Source organism: Platichthys flesus, chromosome 15 (assembly GCF_949316205.1).
Source record: "Platichthys flesus chromosome 15, fPlaFle2.1, whole genome shotgun sequence".
Lineage (NCBI taxonomy): Eukaryota > Metazoa > Chordata > Actinopteri > Pleuronectiformes > Pleuronectidae > Platichthys > Platichthys flesus.
In genome coordinates this window covers 3,228,948-3,248,969 of record NC_084959.1, presented here as the reverse complement: position 1 = coordinate 3,248,969, position 20,022 = coordinate 3,228,948, and the positions used below count along the sequence as shown (strand labels likewise).

General features: G+C 43.8%; 2 protein-coding genes across 3 annotated transcripts in view; one reads left to right on the top strand and one right to left on the bottom strand.

The window, feature by feature from the left end:
- myo7ab (myosin VIIAb) overlaps window positions 1–11,602 on the top strand; it is a 22,657-nt gene extending 11,055 nt beyond the window's left edge. Inside the window, exons 22-47 of the mRNA XM_062406522.1 lie at window positions 1,202–1,519; window positions 2,129–2,338; window positions 2,412–2,588; window positions 2,638–2,793; window positions 3,228–3,355; window positions 3,698–3,824; window positions 4,569–4,862; window positions 4,994–5,221; window positions 5,334–5,504; window positions 5,582–5,699; window positions 5,788–5,914; window positions 6,121–6,290; window positions 6,404–6,594; window positions 6,707–6,831; window positions 7,266–7,423; window positions 7,672–7,825; window positions 8,045–8,200; window positions 8,281–8,386; window positions 8,547–8,660; window positions 8,855–8,942; window positions 9,101–9,207; window positions 9,320–9,505; window positions 9,636–9,752; window positions 9,896–9,979; window positions 10,242–10,361; window positions 10,592–11,602. Of these exons, the coding sequence (XP_062262506.1) occupies window positions 1,202–1,519; window positions 2,129–2,338; window positions 2,412–2,588; window positions 2,638–2,793; window positions 3,228–3,355; window positions 3,698–3,824; window positions 4,569–4,862; window positions 4,994–5,221; window positions 5,334–5,504; window positions 5,582–5,699; window positions 5,788–5,914; window positions 6,121–6,290; window positions 6,404–6,594; window positions 6,707–6,831; window positions 7,266–7,423; window positions 7,672–7,825; window positions 8,045–8,200; window positions 8,281–8,386; window positions 8,547–8,660; window positions 8,855–8,942; window positions 9,101–9,207; window positions 9,320–9,505; window positions 9,636–9,752; window positions 9,896–9,979; window positions 10,242–10,361; window positions 10,592–10,684 (4,023 nt within the window). The 3' untranslated portion in view covers window positions 10,685–11,602. The remainder of the gene's footprint in view (window positions 1–1,201; window positions 1,520–2,128; window positions 2,339–2,411; window positions 2,589–2,637; window positions 2,794–3,227; window positions 3,356–3,697; window positions 3,825–4,568; window positions 4,863–4,993; window positions 5,222–5,333; window positions 5,505–5,581; window positions 5,700–5,787; window positions 5,915–6,120; window positions 6,291–6,403; window positions 6,595–6,706; window positions 6,832–7,265; window positions 7,424–7,671; window positions 7,826–8,044; window positions 8,201–8,280; window positions 8,387–8,546; window positions 8,661–8,854; window positions 8,943–9,100; window positions 9,208–9,319; window positions 9,506–9,635; window positions 9,753–9,895; window positions 9,980–10,241; window positions 10,362–10,591) is intronic.
- Window positions 11,472–20,022, bottom strand: LOC133969370 (glycerophosphodiester phosphodiesterase domain-containing protein 5-like). Of its 2 annotated transcripts, XM_062405794.1 has the most exons (17): window positions 19,702–20,022; window positions 19,046–19,139; window positions 18,320–18,523; window positions 17,364–17,467; window positions 16,262–16,355; window positions 15,895–15,954; window positions 15,627–15,725; window positions 15,439–15,532; window positions 14,935–15,080; window positions 14,322–14,404; window positions 14,098–14,248; window positions 13,675–13,896; window positions 13,097–13,254; window positions 12,858–13,005; window positions 12,636–12,718; window positions 12,430–12,509; window positions 11,472–11,924 (listed from the first exon to the last, which is right to left on the bottom strand). In XM_062405794.1, the coding sequence occupies exons 3-17, from the start codon at window positions 18,476–18,478 to the stop codon at window positions 11,842–11,844; spliced, it is 1,764 nt and encodes a 587-aa protein (XP_062261778.1). In that variant the 5' UTR covers window positions 18,479–18,523; window positions 19,046–19,139; window positions 19,702–20,022; the 3' UTR covers window positions 11,472–11,841. The 2 variants fall into 2 exon arrangements, with proteins under 2 accessions (XP_062261778.1, XP_062261777.1); XM_062405793.1 differs by lacking the exon at window positions 19,046–19,139.

Here is a 20,022-nt window from a genome sequence, read left to right as displayed (position 1 = left end):
CGGACCGAGCCAGGGTTCAAGAGTTTAGGAGTTTATTTCGAAAATAAAAGGGTGCCATTATGAAATATGAATTGAATTCTAAAGAGAAAAAAGTCTATTCTAATCTAATATAAATCATATTTATATAAAATAAGAATAAATTAATAATAATGTTTGTTTTGCTCGCAAGTTGTGAAGGTTGTGTAAAGATTGAGTACAAAAAAAACACAAACAAACGAACCATACTGAGGCTTTTTTGATTTCTTAAGTAAAAAGTGCTGAATTCAAAGTCAAACGTACACCTCCAATATTTCTATATGTTTTTTAATATTTGGCCAAAAATTCCACAGTAAAGTCCTTCATGACGCCCATCCAACCTAATATTGAGCTTTATATAAAATATTTTTGTTACTTTATGAATACAGAGTAAAGTTTTGATTATTATTGTTTCACTATATTTTTTAAATCAATTCTTTTCCTTCATCTTATTTTTCAGTATTTATTTACTATTGAAAATATCGAGACTTCATATAATCCTGGTTTAAAATATGTCGGCGTAAAAAAGCTTTTGATTCATTTATTTTATTTTGATGAATAAGGAAAATGTTTGTGAGCTTTTTTAATGTTTGTTTTAAATTAAAAAAGAAAATGCCATTGTCGCACATTGCCTTCACTCGTCCTGTTATGAAAAACAATGTTGAATAAATGATCTGTTTTGCAAATGATCGTTTAATCTGTTTGTTGTAAAACTGACGAGAGATTTTGGAGAAAGATCAAATAACGCTGAGCAGAAGGTCTCGGCTGTTCCAGTCAGCGGACAGTGAAGAAGCTAAGTGGCTGAAGCAGCTCCATCAGAGTCGGCTGCTCTTACATGTCATCACTGTTGTGTGTACATTTGTGTGACATGTTCATGACAACACAAATGGAACTCTACAATGTGTAGAAGTTTAGGTTTATTCAGCTGTAAATGGTAATAGTATTATTGACTGAGTTCAAGTTCAGATGTAAATAATAGTTTTACAATGTTTGATAAATTGTGTCTAGTGATGTCATTCTTAGAATAATGTCTCTACACCTGTAGTATTTCCCCTGAGTTCCTCTAATCCAGTTTTACACAAACAGAAAAAGCTGAATCAGTGAAACACTAATCTGTTCATCATCCTACCTGCCTCTGTCCCCCTGTGTCCTCTCATCCCCCCCCCCCCCACACACACACACACAGCTGCAGCATCGCCTGGAAGCCGAGGGCCAGCGTCTGGCCGAGGAGGAGCAGCTGCGGAACCAGATGACGGCGCGGCGGGCGAAGGCCGAGGCCGAGAGGAATCACCAGGAGCGGCTCGTCCAACTGACCCAGCAGCAGGAGGAGAGGGAGCGCGAGGCGAAGGAGGAGGCGAGGAGGAAGAAGGAGCTGCTGGAGCAGATGGAGAGGGAGAAGGAGCAGCCTGTGGATCACTCCGACATGGTCGACCGTATGTTCGGGTTCCTGGGGAACTCGGGGCCGTTACCCAACCAGGACGGACGAGCACCAAGTGGCTTCGAAGTAAGTTTGTGTCCAATCAGGATGCCTCACCAGAAGATTCAATTCCTTATATGGTCCCTGGTGCCACCTGCAGATTCACCTTAGTGACTATATGAGTCAATACCTTAACTATTGTGATGCAAACGTGTCTGCAGTATTTTTTGTATTTAGTTAATAAATAAGATGCTTTCAAAGTTATATGGGTACAATAAAGTATGAGTATAAATTAAACTACTTTTTTCAACTTTTCCAAATTGCAGTTTATTTAATATACGATTTCAAACAGTGCAAAATGATCTGTCTTTATCAAGTGGAAATATATGTTAGGTGTTTTATGTTTTGTAAGTTTTGTGCAACTCACTTATCACTTTAAATCTATATACACTTTATCTAATTGCAACAGAGACAGAAAAATATAGGTTCATTATCTGGAGTTTGTTTTTCTGCACATGACAAATTCACTTCACTTCCTTTAGCTCTTACTTGTCTCCATCGGCTCCTTTAGAACACATCTGGCTCTGAAGTAACTCGATATAAATCTTTGTCATCATCAGCTGCTCACTCACTTCTGTTTCATCCTCAGTGGTTTGATGTCGATGTTTTTCTTTATCTTTATTTCCCGCCCGTCAGGACCTGGAGAACACTCCTCACAGTGAGGAAGCTGAGGAGGAGCTGCTGAATGAAGCTCTGCCGCTGCCCGTTGAAGAAGAAGAGGATTTGTCTGAATACAAGTTCTCTAAGTTTGCAGCCACTTACTTCCAGGGAGTTTCCACTCACACGTACATCAGACGGCCGCTGAAGCAGCCGCTGCTTTTTCACGAGGACGAAGGAGATCAGCTGGTGAGACTCAGGTTTGGATCTCTTGTTCACATTGGTATTTGGATGACTGGTAACCTCCTTTCTGGTCCTCCAGGCTGCACTGGCCGTGTGGATCACCGTGCTGAGGTTCATGGGCGACCTCCCCGAACCCAAGAGCCAGCTGGTCATAAACGACGGCAGCGAAAAGATTCCCGTCATGACCAAGATCTACGAAACCCTCGGGAAGAGGACGTACAAGAGGGAGCTGCAGGAGCTGCAGGTGGAAGGAGAGGTGAGGGGACGTGAACTCACCTGAAGGACACCAGTAACCTCAGTGGTAGAAGCCTGTTGTCAAACTCTCCTCAAATGTGTCAGGGGTCATTGTGGTTCCTCGCTTGTGTCTGCAGAACAGTGCCATTGACAACCAGAAGAGGAACAGCATCAGACACAAACTCGTGTCTCTCACCCTGAAGAGGAAATCTAAGATCACAGAGGAGGTGAGATTCAAACCAACAAGTTCTTGTTTTAAATATTTAAACTTGTATCTCACACGTCAGCAATCTTCAGACCACTGAAACTATTTGGGTCTTTTATTGCAGCTGTCATGAATTTGTTTGTCCAGGAATCAAAGGTCAATCCTGCAAACTTTGCCCTTTAGATAATAAAAGTAACCCAGTTTCCTTCGGTTTGAAATGCAGCTGAAATTCCCTACATAGTAGAAAATATCTCATAGTGGAAACGTTGAAATAAAAACCAGTATAGAATCGATCCAGTCCACAAAAAGTAGCTCGTCCTGCAGCATCACTGTCTGCAGACCAGCTGATCGATGGACCTGTTGATGGTTCTCTGAGCAGACGTTCAGTTGAAGTGTGTTTTGAAACCTCTCTCTCTCTCTCTCTCTCTCTCCCTCCCTCTCTCTCTCTCTCACCAGGTCACCAGGCGTTTGACGGAGAGCGACTACGGCCTCCAGGGGAACAGCATGCTGGAGGACCGGCCCACCTCCAACCTGGAGAAACTTCACTTCATCATCGGCAACGGCATCTTACGACCCGCCCTCAGGTGACCCATGTTCTGGAGCAGCTTCCTCGAACGTCTCCTCTGAATCCACAGAACATCCTGCTGCACAACATCCTCTGAGATGATGTGTGAGGTTACAGATGTATAGTTTGTCCTGAGGGTGGCGCTACAGACAAAGCCAGTGTTTAAAACTCAAAAGGTTTTATCTTGTGGGTAACATTAGAAGAAACCTACTAGCACCAGAAGAAGGATTATATAAAGCATTCAGAAGGGAAATGGTTCATCTCCTCAGGAGCATGAATTTGTTGAGCAATTAGAGTATTCAATATTTTCCCTTTAGCTTTTCGATGATTAGACTCGTGATCTGATGTTTCTCTGCTCCAGGGACGAGATCTACTGTCAGATCTGCAAACAGCTCACCCAGAATCCATCCAAGAGCAGTCACGCCCGAGGATGGATCCTGCTGTCGCTCTGCCTCGGCTGCTTCGCCCCCTCCGAGAAGTTTCTCAAGGTAAGAAGCCTCTGACGGTTGATGAGTGATTCATGTGATGTTTGTCTGGGACTGAAACACAACTGCTCGTCCTTTGTCGTTTTCTCCTTGATTCAATTATTCCATAATTTCTGCAGCAAAAGCAAATTATACACAAAAAACAACCTTGTGAAATAAACAAATCGAACCAGACAGAATCCAACTGAGAGCACAAGACAGAACAATTACTGAAAGTCACAAACATCTTTCTGTCTCCGTCATAAAAGCTCAGGAGTCTGAACCAGGAAAAGAAAAGTCATTAAAGTAAACAGAGATATTAAAGAATCCACTCAAACAAAAAATGTTTTCTTTGATTTGTATTGGAAACAAATATCCAATCCTATTATTTGAGCTCAGAAGATTTAATACTTTCCTTTTCTTCTGTGGCTGTAACAGGGAAAATCTTATATTTCGTGAGTGTTTGGTCAAAACAAGACGTCTGACTTTGACTCATTATTCTCTGACACTTTATGAACAACACAACAATATTCAGGTTATAATAACAAATTAATGGATAAACCAAGATGGTGTGTAAATATGTTCATGGTTCTTTTTGTAAACTTTTAGCTCTTTCTCTCTTCAGTAAATTACAATTAACTCAGTTTATTCCTTTGTTATGATCTCAAACAGTCAGTGTGTATTTTTGTACCTTTTTATTTGCTTTATTTGACTCCGGATTAGTGATTTGATGAAGTTTGTCTTTTACGTCTGTCCCTCTGTCTTCAGTATTTACGGACCTTCTTGATCAACGGCCCCCCTGGTTATGCTCCGTATTGCGAGGAGAGGCTGAGGAGGACGTTTATCAGTCGCACACGGACTCAGCCGCCGTCCTGGTTGGAGCTGCAGGCCACTAAATCTAAGAAGCCCATCATGTTACCAGTCACGTTCATGGACGGCACCACTAAGACCCTCCTGGCCGACTCGGCCACCACCGCCAGCGAGCTCTGCAACGCTCTGGCGGACAAGAACAACCTGAGAGATCGATTTGGCTTCTCGCTGTACATCGCCCTGTTTGACAAGGTGAGCACCAGGGGCGTGGACGCACTGGGAGACACTGAGACACACACTGGGCCCCCGGGGGACAGACGTGTAATGTATTGTTGTTACTGCTGCAGTACAGTGTGCGACTGAATGACGTTTGTCTTCGTCAGGTGTCTTCATTGGGAAGCGGCAGCGACCACGTCATGGACGCCGTCTCCCAGTGCGAGCAGTACGCAAAGGAGCAGGGCGCTCAGGAGAGGAACGCCCCCTGGAGGCTGTTCTTCAGGAAGGAGATCTTCAGCCCCTGGCACAACCCGGCCGAGGACCAGGTGGCCACAAACCTCATCTACCAGCAGATCGTCCGAGGGGTGAAGTTCGGAGAGTATCGCTGCGAGAAGGTGAGAGCTGCGTGTTACTGAATTCACAGTTTGTCCATTTCTTTCTTCAGCCACTAAACGAGACATTTGCTATCTTCTTAATCGTCTCTTCGCCCTGTGTCTGGTCTTGAAGGAGGAGGACCTGGCAGAGCTGGCCTCTCAGCAGTACTTTGTGGATTACGGCCCTGAAATCCTCCAGGATCGTCTGCTCAGCCTCATTCCCTCCTACATCCCCGACAGAGAGATCACGGCCACTAAGACGTCAGAGAAGTGGTCTCATCTTATAATCCAAGCCCACAAGAAGGTACCTGCAGCGGGAAGCTAACAACAACAGACACTTTGTCTGTGAGCGACTGTGACTAATGCTACTTGATTGTTCAGGGATTACACTTGAAGAGGAGGTCGAACACTCAGAGGGTGAAGGAGGACGTGGTGGATTTCGCTCGTCTGAAGTGGCCCCTGCTCTTCTCTCGCTTCTACGAGGCCTTTAAATTCTCAGGTAACGTTCTGAGTCTCGTTGTTAAACTCCGGTGTCACAGTGAATCTTTTCTCCTTCCTCGTGGATGTGACACACGTCTCCTCCACAGGACCCAGTCTGCCCAAGAATGATGTGATCGTGGCGGTGAACTGGACCGGGGTTTACTTCGTGGACGAGCAGGAGCAGGTGCTGCTGGAACTGTCTTTCCCAGAGATCACTGCGGTGTCCAGCAGCAGGTACGACCTCAAAAACAAAACCTGGGTCACAAATTAGATGATTTTTTATTTGTGTAGATGTGGAAAGTATTAGATCTTACTTTATAGTCTCTCAATTGAAAGATTTTCCTTCTGGGAATTTTAATTTAAAGCAGTTATCCAGCATTTAAATGATTACCTTTTGATGTTCAGGATTAAACTGGTTTGAAATGAATTCCCTTTCTCAGAGGGGGTAAACTCCAGGGCCAGAGTTTTACCTTGGCCACTATGAAAGGAGACAAGTACACGTTCACCTCCAACAACGCCGAGGACATCCGGGATCTGGTGGTCTCCTTCCTCGATGGTCTGAGGAAGAGGTCCAAGTACGTGGTGGGACTGATGGACTGTCCCAACCCCGGTAAAAATTCAGGGATTACTGGAAAAGAAATTCACGTTTGGAGGCGGTTGTTTTGCGCGTAGGTTCGTTAGACACATGTTTTAAACGGTTCTACGTACGTGTTCTTTACGCAGACGGGGTCGACTCCACCTTCCTGAGTTTCGCCAAAGGGGATCTCATCATCCTGGACGATCACGACGGAGAACACGTCATGAACTCGGGTTGGGCTCACGGCATCAACGACAAGACCAAACAGAGAGGAGACTTCCCGGCTGACTGCGTCTACGTCGTGCCCACCATCACCAGACCACAGTACGACATCGTGGTGAGTGGAGCCACAACCAACCACTGGAGATTATTGATTACTGCTTCGTCCCAGTAGTGAAACCATGTCGTCTCCTCCCTCCATCTTTTCTTTCTCCCTCTCTCCATCTCAGGCGCTCGTGACCATGACTCCCGATCAGAGACGAGAATCCATCAGTTTGTCCCAGATGAAGCCGTCGGACAACGAGGACAAAACAAAGACGTACACGCTGGAGGAGTTCTCCTACGACTACTTCAGGTGCTTTTTATTCTGTATCTACAAACATCATGTATGGTTAAACATCGCTGTGGTGCTCGTGGCCCCTTTATTTAAAGTTAGTAAGATGTAGCTAAAAGGATCTATTGGCAGAAATTCAGCTGAAACATGCAAGTTCACCACTAGATGTCACTAAATTCTAAACACTGAACCTTTAACCTTGACTCAACTTCTGATCTGTGTCAACATCATCATTATGTGTAAATTATTACTATTCTGGTTTAAATTGTGTCCAGGATATAGGCTGTAAATAAAGATGGACGACGCATCTCCACTTCCTGTGGAGTTGAGTTTTGTGTCAGTTACTATCAGAGCTTCTTAATCAAAGCGTTTACTAGCAAGTTATGTGTGAGTATGTGTCCTGGTCTCCACTCACCCCCCCCCCCCCTCCCTCCCCTTCTCCTGTGTGTCTGCAGGCCTCCTCCTAAGAGCACCCTGAGCAGGGTGATGATCCCCAAATCCCGAGGGAAGGAGCGTCTGTGGAGCTGCACCAGGGAGCCTCTCAAACAGCCTCTGCTGAAGAAGGTGCTGGCTCACGAGGAGCTCGCCCAGGAGGCCTGTCTTGCCTCAACAGATATCCTTCACCACAGAGTGTGTGTGTGTGTCGGTGCAGAAACAGTCACATTTTATTGTCCATCCAAACATCTGAGATTAAAGAAAACCATCTTTTTTTCTCTTGTCTCGTTTAAACTTCATAAAATGTGTTTAATTTGTTTCAGTTAATTTAGCTAAACAACCATTTGATGATTAAATCATTAATGTTAATCCATTCAAACTGTTGTGATGTTGTTGTTGTGTTGTTGTTCTTAACTGCGTCTCCACCTGTGATGAAGTACATGGGCGACTACCCGTCCAAACGCGTTCGCTTCGTCAACGAGCTCACGGACCAGATCTTCGAAGGAGCTCTGAAGGCCGAGCCGCTGAAAGACGAGATCTTCTGTCAGATCCTCAAACAGCTGACGGACAATCACATCAAGTGAGTCTGACACACACACGCTTCTGACATGTGATGATAACTGGTGGTTAGAAATATAGGAAACACATAATTTATATTATATTAAAGAAGCAAAGGCGGATTTACACACTACAGACGAATTTCAAGTAGTTCACCTCATTAGGCTTTTTCAGGGTTGTGAGAGCACATATATGAATCCTGTGAATTAATCATACAATTGTTTCATTCCTGTGTGTGTAGGTACAGTGAGGAGAAGGGCTGGGAGCTGCTGTGGCTCTGCACTGGTTTGTTTCCTCCCAGTAACGTCCTGCTGCCTCACGTCCAGAAGTTCCTCCAGGCCAAGAAACACTGTCCTCTCGCTCCGGACTGTATGCAGCGGCTACAGAAAGCCTTACGGTGACTCACACAGACCGGAGGTACTTGAACACTCTTTCCCTTCCTGTTGTTTAACCTCTCCTCTTGTTCATTTGTCGTAGAAACGGCTCGAGGAAGTATCCCCCTCACCTGGTGGAGGTGGAGGCCATTCAGCACAAAACCACCCAGATCTTCCACAAAGTTTATTTCCCGGACGACTCAGACGAGGTCAGTGATGACTAGGATAATGATAAGCTGAAGCATTTCGACCAAAGGGAAGCAGCATAGACATGTTCACCACGACCACACCCTGCACATGGCCTCGTGTTCCAGCTGTTTCACTCTGTCGTGCTCCAGATGTTTCACTTTGTCCTGGTTGTGTTCCCAGGTGTTTGAGGTGGAGTCGAGCACCAAAGCCAAAGATTTCTGCCACAACATCTCCGGACGTCTGATGCTCAAATCCTCGGAGGGCTTCAGTCTTTTTGTCAAGATCACAGACAAGGTGAGAAGGGACTGTGGAGGATCTGGATTCTGGTGAATGTGGTTTGTAGTTACTGAAGGACTCCATGAGTTTTCCTAAGCAGAGAGAAACAGAGCTAACTTTATTTTATCCGGTAACTTTTTATGCTTCTTGGTTGTTGCACACCTGTTGATTCTGCTTCTTAGAGAACATCAGTTTGTGGTTTGGTTTTCCAGGTCATCAGTGTCCCCGACGGCGACTTCTTCTTCGACTTCGTGAGGCATCTGACGGACTGGATCAAGAAAGCCCGACCGGTGAAAGACGGTAAAAAGATGAACTTCTTCAATCTGTTACTGCACAGGCAGGAAGCTTTGGTTCAGTTTCTTTTAAACAACTAGTTAAAAAACTATTCTGCCAACATGTACATGAATGTTTAAAGTTGATATTTCATGTGTCTTCTCATTGGCTCTGGTCCTGTGAAGGTGTCGTGCCTTCACTGACGTACCAGGTGTTCTTCATGAAGAAGCTCTGGACCAACACGGTGCCAGGAAAAGATTCCATGGCCGACTCCATCTTCCACTACTACCAGGTGAGTTTTAACACATTTATACTGCAAATACAAGTATATGAACAGCTTGGAGAAGATAAACAAGAGCTCCCAGACGTTGCAGCATCAAGTGTAAACTGCCTCGTCCCTGCAGGAGCTGCCTAAGTATCTGCGCGGCTACCACAAGTGTCCGAGGGACGAGGTGTACCAGCTGGCGGCGCTGATCTACAGGGTGAAGTACGACGAGGAGAAATCGCACTTCCAGAACATTTGCAAAATCCTGAAGGAGCTCGTGCCCCAGGACCAGCTCCGACATCTGTCCCCCGACGACTGGAAGAGGGTGAGCGGACGTTTCACAGCGTTAGAGACGGACATGTGCTGTTGATACCTATAGGTTCAGATATGATCTCTACTGAATACGTGTTGTGTCGTTTTTAACTTGTCCTTTTTGTCTTTGTTTCCCGTCTCAGTCGATCCTGTCGCTGTTCAACAAACAATCGGGGAAAACTCCAGAAGAAGCAAAACTATCGCTCCTCAAAATCATTTACAAGTGGCCCACGTTCGGTTCGGCGTTCTTTGAAGTGAAGGTGAAAACGTTATAATTTGTGCAGCTCGTTTTGTAAAATACGTGATTACATGTCTTATGTTTCCTTCACTTTGACAAAGTAAGAATACACAAGCTGCACCACACTGTTTGTTAACTTTGGGGTTTTAAATGTTTTTTCTGCAGCAAACAACGGATCCAAATTACCCAGAAACCCTCCTGATAGCGATAAACAAACACGGAGTGAGTCTGATCGATCCGAAGTCCAAGGTGGGTCCTGATCCATCGCATTCGTGCACATGATTAATCACAAGTCAGAGATAAACGTGTAGTTTGTGCATCAAACAGTGCAGAACGTCATCACCCATGAATCTCTGCTTGTACCTTTAAAACAGATCATGCTTAGATTTTTGTCAGTTTGGCTTTAAGTTGCTGAAACTTAAAGCCACAACTTGTTTTCATTCCATTACTGTTGGTAAATGTGTGGGTTTTGTTTTTGGATTTAATTTAAAGTGTTTACTTTATCCTGCAGGAGATCCTCACCACTCACCCCTTCACGAAAATCTCAAACTGGAGCAGCGGCAACACGTATTTCCACATCACCATCGGGAACCTGGTGCGAGGCAGCAAGCTGCTGTGTGAAACCTCCCTGGTGAGTCCGAGCTCACAAGACTCTGTGAGAATATGCCAACAAAAAAAAGGATTACATTACTTCATTTCACTTGGCTGTTGTTTTAAACATTTCCACATAATCTAATCAAACTAGACAGTGAAGATTTTAGGCAAAGGGTATATATTTCAAGAAAGTTATTTTAGAATCATTGACAAATAAAAAATCTAAATGAATAAAACTCTTAATACAGATCAATGTTTTATCCTCAGGGCTACAAGATGGACGACCTCTTGACCTCTTACATCAGCCAGATGCTGACGACCATGACTAAACAGAGGACGTCCCGGGGCAACAGCAAGTGAGCTGAAACTGGAAAGTCATCGACCACTGTCAATCGATCCTGCACACACACACACACACACACACACACACAGACACACACAGTGTAAAGCCACGTGGACACTCATTTTTGCTTTGTCCCAATGAAGGGTTTGTTAAGACAGAGAAGATTGACAGTTCTCTCCGACACTGTAATGCCAACGTTTTTCCTTCACGTTCTTATGAATGGGCTCCGTCTTAAAACTCACCCGCTGCCTTTAAATCCCCTCTTCCCACCGGACGAGTTATTTGGGGTTTTATTCCGCTCTGTGTGAAACGTGGTCACCGTCTCACTGGACGACTCCAGATGGCTGCGTTATTTCATCAAAGCGATCCTCAGTTTATTACCCGAGTTAGTTTCATTAAAACTGTTCTAGGAATATGATGTTTTCTTCAAATGCAGGAATCAACAAAACAGTTTCATCAAACCAGTTAAAAGTAAAGAGTCACCACATCAGAGGTCACGTCTCATTCAAACGACCCTTCAGATTTCAGCTAGTGTTTTTAATTTCTTTTTCATTTGATTGGTTAGTTTTAGTTCGTACAGTTTACGTCGTTGAATCTGGATGTTAAACTAGCTGCTGGTGTTTGCTCTAGTGATGCATGTGGAAAGGAAACCGACCCCACGTGTGCCACGAGGTTCAATCCCCACCTGTTGGTCGGAGTCGATCCACAGAAACTGGAGATGGTGAATGATTTTATTCTCATGTTTCTTTTTTCTTTTTTCTAAACATTTGAACCAGTAGCACTGATTTTTAAACATGAAGAAACAATCACATACATTTTTTTTTGGATCATGTTTATTAAGGAGAATTGTTGTATTCAATATGTGACCACATATCCTGATGAAGACGTGAATAAACAACATTTTGCAAAGAACAGAAAATGTCATTTTTTCTTAATGCACCTCTGGAGTTTAGATTGATTCAGAGATTCAGAGACATATCTGAAAACACTTTCATTCTGATCAGTCGGTAAAATATTGGCCACTTCTTTTTAAAACTTAAATTTGCTAAAAATAAACGGAACTTTATTGTTTCTGAGGTAAAAAAGAAAAGATCTAGAATGTTGATAAAGTGAAGAAATGTTTGTAATCCACTGAGATTCTTCGAGGCAGTTTGTGTCTCAGTGTCGGCAGACGTCAAGTCACGGTGATGGTTGCCAGGTTTGGCGTCTTCTCCGGTTGCTGGTTCCCACTGGAGATCGACCATATGTCGCTCATCTCTGAAAACAAAGATCAGTGGAATAAAATATTTGTGTGCCCCTTTGTGTAAAATGTGATTTCAGAAATGCACGTTAGAGAATAAGAACCTGGGAGCATAAAACAACGGGGGATGGTTAAATGAGGATTTGGACATTTCACAATGGAAAGAAAACAGATGTGTCTTTAAGTATAGTGGTGGAAATATAATATCTCAAATAATCTAACTTCATAATGGGAGTTTTCAGAATATTTTCCAGATAAATTTTTTGATATATAAAATGTAAAATAGTGAAACTTTCTCAGGGTGATGCCTCGTTTTGTTTAAACCCCCAAAACACACTATTTACTCATGTTATGTTATTTGGTCAATTTTCATTTAAGCTTAATTCGGTTCGGTTCGGAACCTTTGATGCGTGTCTTTCCCCAATTTAACTTATGATATAATTAGAAGTAAATTGACCTCAGGATGAATATGAAAGTATTTATCTAAACAAAGCATCGGGCCGTTCCTTCACGGTGTCTCACCCGTCCGGAACTTGCTGTAAGTGGCTTTGTCCAGTGAGATTGTGTCGCCTGAGCAGGAAGTCAGTCCCCGCTCTCGCCACCTGGGGGCAAAACCAGAAACTGAGACGACAGCACAGGATCTTCACTGAAGTCACTTCTACATCTGGAGTTTACTCTGAATGTTTAAAACAGGAAGTGGTGTGTGTGTCTGTGAGAGAGAGATTCACCAGTGAAAAACGAAGATGAGGACGATCAACACCAGCGACAGCAAATCAGTGAGAATCCAAATCAGGTTGTATTCACCTGGAGTCTGGAAGAAGGAGAGAAACGTGACAATGAGCCAAACTCAATCTGATGATGATGAAGACCATGATGTGCAGCAGAGAGCTCTGTAGAACCATGTGACCCTGTGTGAAGCAGCGGTTGAACTGGGAGGGGCGTGGTCGTACCATGAGGAAGAGCGGGGAGCCCATGGAGCTGAGGAGCTGGGGGTCGTTGGTGCTGACGGAGTGGACGCCGCAGCACCACGCCAGAGAGAAGAGCCATGGCTGACTGATCACATACAGGTTGGTGGTGATGTTCACGGAGGCGTACTCACTGCTCACGAGAGGAGAGGAGTGTTACGACATACTGCACAGGGCAGCAGCAACACAAACGCACAAACACAATAAGACACACACACACACACCTGACGAGCTCGGCAGACATGGACGTGTAGTCCAGGTTCATTTTGACGATGTTGTTGCTCTGGAGCTCCTCTAGAGGGAGTCGACTTCCTGACGTCTGCTGCAGCTCGGGGTCAAATTCATTCACAACAGACCTGAGATCTGACGGCAGCCACAGCACCTGGTGACACACACACACACACACACAATAAATAAATACAACATATGTCCTCTGTAAATCCTCTGTTACCTTCAGTTACATGATGCTATGTTTAATTTAGAGATTTTATAATTGAGCCTGGTGTGACAGACTTTCTAAGCAAGGGAGAACAGAACATAATGGATTTAAATAAACTTATTCACATTTACATTACTACTTATTCTGCTTCGGCACTTTACACAACTATAAAACTGACCTTGATTCCAATTTGAAGTTGTCAAATGACCAGTTTTGTAGATCTCTTCAATAGGAGAAGTTTAGGAGGTAAAATGCCGTTTGGGCCTCAGAGGAATTTGACCGTTTCACCATTAGTTTGTTTTTCAGCAAAGAAAACTACGGAACATGAACCCAGAAGTGAAGTGTGTGTCAGCCGTGTCTGACCTGTGAGGACCGAATGGGCGACTCGTGGATGACCTCCAGCGTGCGTTGGATCCAGGTGTCGCTGTACGGGTGTGAACTGGGCGGACGGTAGAGGTCGAAGATCACCAGCTTGTCCGTGTGAGCCGCCAGCTGGAGGAAGGCCTGCAGGCTGCAGACCGACTGGTTTGCTGCCCGCTGCCGCTCGTCTGCTCCCAGTGAGCCGGCCGTCCCGAACGGATCGACCTGCGAGGGACGAGCGTCGATAACCAATTAACACGCTGGCACGAGCTGGAGGACGTGTTCTTCACCTGCTCATTGGGGACTGTGTGGTGCTGCTGTGTGATGCACACTCTGATATTTAGTATTTTAATTAACAGCTAGAAAAATTCGATATAATTAAAAACACCTCTCTATATTGTCTACTGTGCGTTTTGTGCGACTCACAGAGAGGAACCAGGCGCCGGCGTTCAGGCTCTGCAGCTCGGCCCAGGTAAACATGGCCGCCGCGGTGTCGGTCCGGTTTGGGAAAACCTCGTGAACGTTGGTCGTGCGCCGCAGCGTGCGGTCGTGCATCAGGAAGGGGACTCCGTCATAACTGTAAACATGACAACACAACAGCTATAACATCACAATAAAAGTGTGTAGAAATAGTTTTCACGCCCACTGACCTGATGGTGACGTCGGTCTCCAGACCTTCACTTCCTGCCTCCACCGCCTTCTCAAATGACATCAGAGTGTTTTCTGGACCGAGCTGCAACCCACAGTGACTAATGAATGATCACATTAATATTTGAAAAGGTTGTTCTTTCACTCTAAATACTCCTTACGTTGTGTTTACAGAAATATAAACAGTTTGGGTGAGAAGGATATGAGTTCACTTCCTGTTTGGAAAGAGCACCAGACACGAAAAACTGTGTCCAGGAAAATGTTTCACATATTTGACGCAGATTTGTGAAAAGTGTTTGTCTTGTGTCCAGACTTTAAACTTCCTGCTCTGGAGGATTTTCACAGTCGGATGATTTCACTGCTCTGACGTCTTTATACATTTTAAACAAATCGTAACGGTGAGTTTCACAAGCACAGAAGTTCAGTGTTCTCTGGTTTCAGTTTCTCACATTTGCTGCTTTTTCTTTGTCAAAATGTAAATTACAAAGATCAAACTTTTCGACACAACCAGCAAACTAAAAACACACTGAAGGATTTCAGACGATCTGTCTAAAAAAGCTCAATCAGAAAATGACACAAACAAAATAAAGTGGGATATCTGGGCCGGCTGCTCACCATGGGGGCTCCCCGGTGGCCGATGAAGGCCGGTGCAGGGCCCAGGCTCCGCTCCTCTTTGATACAAGGAGAATACAAACCGAGGGGCACCAGGTAGAGAGCAGACAGGAGGACGAGGTACACACTGAAGACCAGGCCATGTCCAACTGAAACACACACAGAACACGAGCACATCTTTTAAAAACCAGCACAGGAGACGGAGATGGGGTTTGAAAAGGCGGAGACGTGTTTGTGTCAGTCTGTTTTATATCAGAATACTGATATTATATTGAGGATTAATCTCAAACCAGGTTAAAGAGTGAACATTTCTGCATTTCATTAATTAAAGAGATATTATCCACTTGCTTGTGAAGGGTTATTGAGTTAATTCATAAGCTTGTGACAGTAGATGGATATAAAACAAATTTCCTCCTTCAAATCCAACAGTTTTGCAATTTAGAAAGTTTTTATTCATTCAAAACTTTAACACCTTTATCATTTAAATACGTGACACGTTCACCTCACCTCTGCCGTTCATGCGAAATAAATGGAAAGCTATTGGCCAAGCCAGCACGGTCATCAGCAAGACTCCGCCCACATGTAAATAAGGAGCAGTTACCTGGTTCAGTGAGAAAATCTGACGTCAGAAAAATGAGGGATGGTGGAGAGAGAGAGAGAGAGAGAGAGAGAGAGAGAGAGAGAGAGAGATTCACCTGAAATGAAAGAAGTAACGTCGTCCACTCTTTACTCCACAGTCTGGACAGGACGGCCGTGGCTAACATGCAGAACACCAGACTGACCAGGACCCCGATCTGACGATGTAGGAAGATAGAACAAACTCAGACTGTCACACAACTTAATCGTTCTGCAGCAGATGTGAAAGGGCCAAGTTTCCGTTTTCTATTTAAAGGTTCAGTGTGTGGAATTGAGTGACATCTAGTGGTGAAGTTGCATGTTGCAGCTGAGACAGAGCAGGTTTACCTTGTGACTCCAGTGTAAATACAGTTTCTGTCCCTCCGACAGCAAACACACAGCGAGCAGCTGGAAGAAACGCAACTGTACTATTAACGATAGCAAAAATAAAATAAATTTAAAGTAATTTAGAGAAACCAACAGGACAATAACAACAGAGAAAGATATACAAAATAAGAAAATAGTGAGTATTTAATGAATTTACATTTAAATGGGTAATAAGAAGAAACTTTCTTCAAATATTTGACAAGCGATAACATTTTTCCATCAGAAAATACTTTTTAATTTTAAAAGATGTTATACACTTGAAACAAAGTTGATAACAAAACAACTTTAATCAGTGAAACCTTCACCGGTTGGAGCCTCAGTGTCTCACCAGGAGCACCGTGACGTAGGTAAAGAAACCTGCAGCGATGACCAGCAGCACCACTGACCAGGGGAACCAGAAGCCCAGGTTCCCAAAGTTAAACCTGCACAGTACACGGGATAGAACAGGTGTTAAACACAAACACATGTTAAACACAAACACTGGATAAACTCAGACAGACAGAGTCGGACGTGTGATATGACGGTTACACCGCTACCAAACGAAAGAAGAAGTAAAACAAAGTAATAGTTTTAAATATTTGTAACTAAAATACATTTTTTAATTAATAACTATTTAATCTTACTTAGATTAACTTAGAAAACTTCAATCAAATTCTATTTGTATAGCCCATATTCACAAATCACAATTTGTCTCATAGGGCTTTAACATGGTGGGACATCCTCTGTCCTTAACCATCAACAAGAGTCAGGAAAAACTACTAAAAACCCTTTTAACAGGGTAAACAGAAGAGCAATAGATGTCAAGTGTAAAGGACAACATCATCAAGATAAAGGTTTTAGCAGAATTGATAAGGGTGAACACTTTGAAGGACTGTTAATGGTTGAACAGGTCATTAAGTTACACAAAGGTGTGTCCCTGTGGCTCAGAGGTAAAGATGGTGACATGAACAGTAGAGTCCACAGTTCAAATCCAGCTGGACTCCTTTGCTACGTCTCCTTTGTTTCTGGTCATTCTTTCTTCAAAGAGCTTAAAAAAGGACATTTTAAAATCCACAAAGGAATAAAAGATTCCATTGTTTAGTCCCAGTATACTGTATTCAAAGTTCATTTTAGTCTTCAGATCTGCAAAGGGAAAATGAATGTGGTTCACTATCCACGACCTGAAACCTGTTCACCCATGGAGACATTCTATTTTACTTATAAATTGTATATTCCTGGATGGAGGAGTTGGATTAAATGACCAAACAGAGATGTCATGTTATTTATTCCACAACCAAAACATGAGGAGAGTTTATAGCTTTAGAGAAGTCATGTTATATATTCCACAACCAAAACATGAGGAGAGTTTATAGTTCTAGGACTCTGGGAGCATGTTATCACACATGTAATCTGCTGCTTGATCACTCGAGTGCAAGCGGGACTCGACTCACCAGTCGAAGTCGTCATAGTCGTTCTCCGCGTTTCCCCAGAAGTAGAGAAACACCAGCGTTAAGCAGAAAGTCACCACGAGCAGAGCGAAGCTGACTCCTTCCAGCTGTCGACCACACAAACACAACATGGAACATTTTTAACCACAAAGCTCATAAATACGTAGATTGTACCTGGATTCCATTTGGTTTTCATGGGGATTTGACTGTTAACCAGTAGAAAGAGGAATTCAAACAGCATCCGCTCTAAAGTGGCTCAGCTGTGAACTAACCCTCAGAACCACGAGGCCTCGCTGTTTGTGCCGTTTACCACATAGAAGCAGATCAGTAATGAAGTGATGTGAGATCCATAAAACATTTATAATCGTTTAATTGATGGTTTAACTGGTGTTATGATGCTGTAATAAAACTTCCTCTCTAATAGGAATCATTTTATTTTACTGGTCGATTGATTTTCTTCTTCCAATCATCATTAAAGCTTCATTTTCTATTACAAGGATCCATTAGATTGATTCATTTATTCATCCAAATATTTTTTTTTTTGGTTGTTTGAATACTTTGACATTTTTAGAATGAAAATGGTTTCATTTACCAGATCTTTTTAAAGACAGGAGCAATGGCTTAGGACAAATATATGAAAGAAGTCGACAAAAACTCTACTTCCTGCCAGACGGGATCGAGGAGGAAGTTGTTCTACGACAGTTTCAAGATATGCCTCCTTCTGATTGGTTAGATATGAACAAGTCAGAAGCTAAACTTAAAAATTAAACCTGTGATATCACTCGACAACCATTTAAAATATGCAAATTAAGTAAAAATAACACATCTAGTTTGAAAAGGCCTAAACACATGTCATTCAGTGACTCTGCCCCAGGACCCCCTACTGGTGTAACCTGGCCATGACTCTAACGGCCTGATGACTTGGACCAGATGTGTCCAGATGTTGGACGTGGTCTGACCTTGCTGCAGCAGCAGTCTCCGGGCTGAGCGCGGTTCGTCTCGTGGCGTCTCCACCTGCAGCCGTACAACCCGGACAGACACGACACCAGAGGCTGGTGCTCGTACCGACGCAGCAGTTTGGCCCGGAGGCCGTGCATCCTAGACAACGAGGACGCCATGACTCACACACACGTGGACACACCCTCCATCCTGCTCGCACACACCTGAGACACACAAACAACAGACATGATCGCTCACTTAGCTTTCTACTTCTCTTGTTTGATGCCGTCTCCACTTCCTGCAATTCCAGGAAGTCGTCCAAAAGTCTGAACCATGAAAACAAAAGTTTACTTGATCTCGACTGACACCCCTTCCTTTGGTCGGACTTGATTTTGATGTGTTGTTCTTGGTCTGGACCTTGGATTCTGGTCCCAGGAGACGTTCACACATACTAATCGGGTTCTAAACTAAACAATGTGGGAGTTAAGGCTTCCGGACTCGCCATTGAATGAGTTTGTGTATCTGCAGGATCCCGACATCGTGGCTCCAACCTTTCATCACTTACTCTGGATCCAAATGATCGCTGCAGGACGGCAGCGTTAGAATCCAGGATGTTTCGGCTTCACTTCTCGTCAGTAGGAGGAAGTGTTGGATGAACAAGACATTTCCTGTTGCCACCAGGGGGCGCTGTGATCTTAAGTCATGATCTCTGTGTAGAGGTGATCAGGCCGGGACTCTTGTCTTACCTGTCTATTTAGGACTCGATTGGACCATGTATATCTGAGATACACAACTTCGTGGTTTGATGGCGTGTGATCAAACTTTGACGCCACGGTCAAACTGTGTGACAGAAACAAGAAACTCCAGGTAGATTATATCTCCATCTTGTTTAGATGACATTCATCTCAATATGAAGTTGACCTGATGAAAGCCCTTGGACAATTTCTTAAAAAAAAAAAGTGGAATATGTGGAAAATGGCCACCAAATCCAAAACGGCGGGCTCAGACCCTTTCAGATTCCTCAAAAGCTCAAATACTTTTTCGCGTTTTGAATTTCCTGCAAACTTTGGTGAGAATTTGACCAAGTCTATTCCCTGAAAAAGCCCCAAAAGGGAAAATAAAAATCCTTCGAAATACAATAAGCATCAACCCTGTAAAGCAAACCACAATAGAAAAAGACACGTGTTAAGGTCAATGTCCGCTTTGCTTATCGGCGTCAACAGAACCGGACTCAAGTTTTATATTCTGGCATTTTACAGGTTAATTCTAAATACACATGATCGTCAGACGTATTCAAGTATTGAAGTATAATCAATTCCAGTTCTGGTTTGCAATTCCGTTATTGTGTTGTGTGTGCGCCGAATTGTAGATCGTGATCTAGTAATACATGACAACATCTTACCTCGTGTAAAGTGGATTACGGCTCCGTCAGCGCGTGTGATGATCGGTAAAAGGGAGATTTTCACAAAGGAGTCTGGTGAGAGTCGACGCGCGGAGGCAGAGAACGGGTCATTTCAAAGAGACCTGCTTCCTGCAGCTGAAGATCATCGACGCTGCCGCAGCTTCAGTGTCTCCGGAGAATGTTCCAACATCAACATGTTGTCATCCCTCCTCCAGGTCGCCCCTGCCTCCCGGGGATCCGCGGGGGCAGAAGCCACAGAGAGAAGACCCTATCCGGTTACAGCCTGGCCGCGAGTGGCCTCCTTTGGATGAAAACACATTA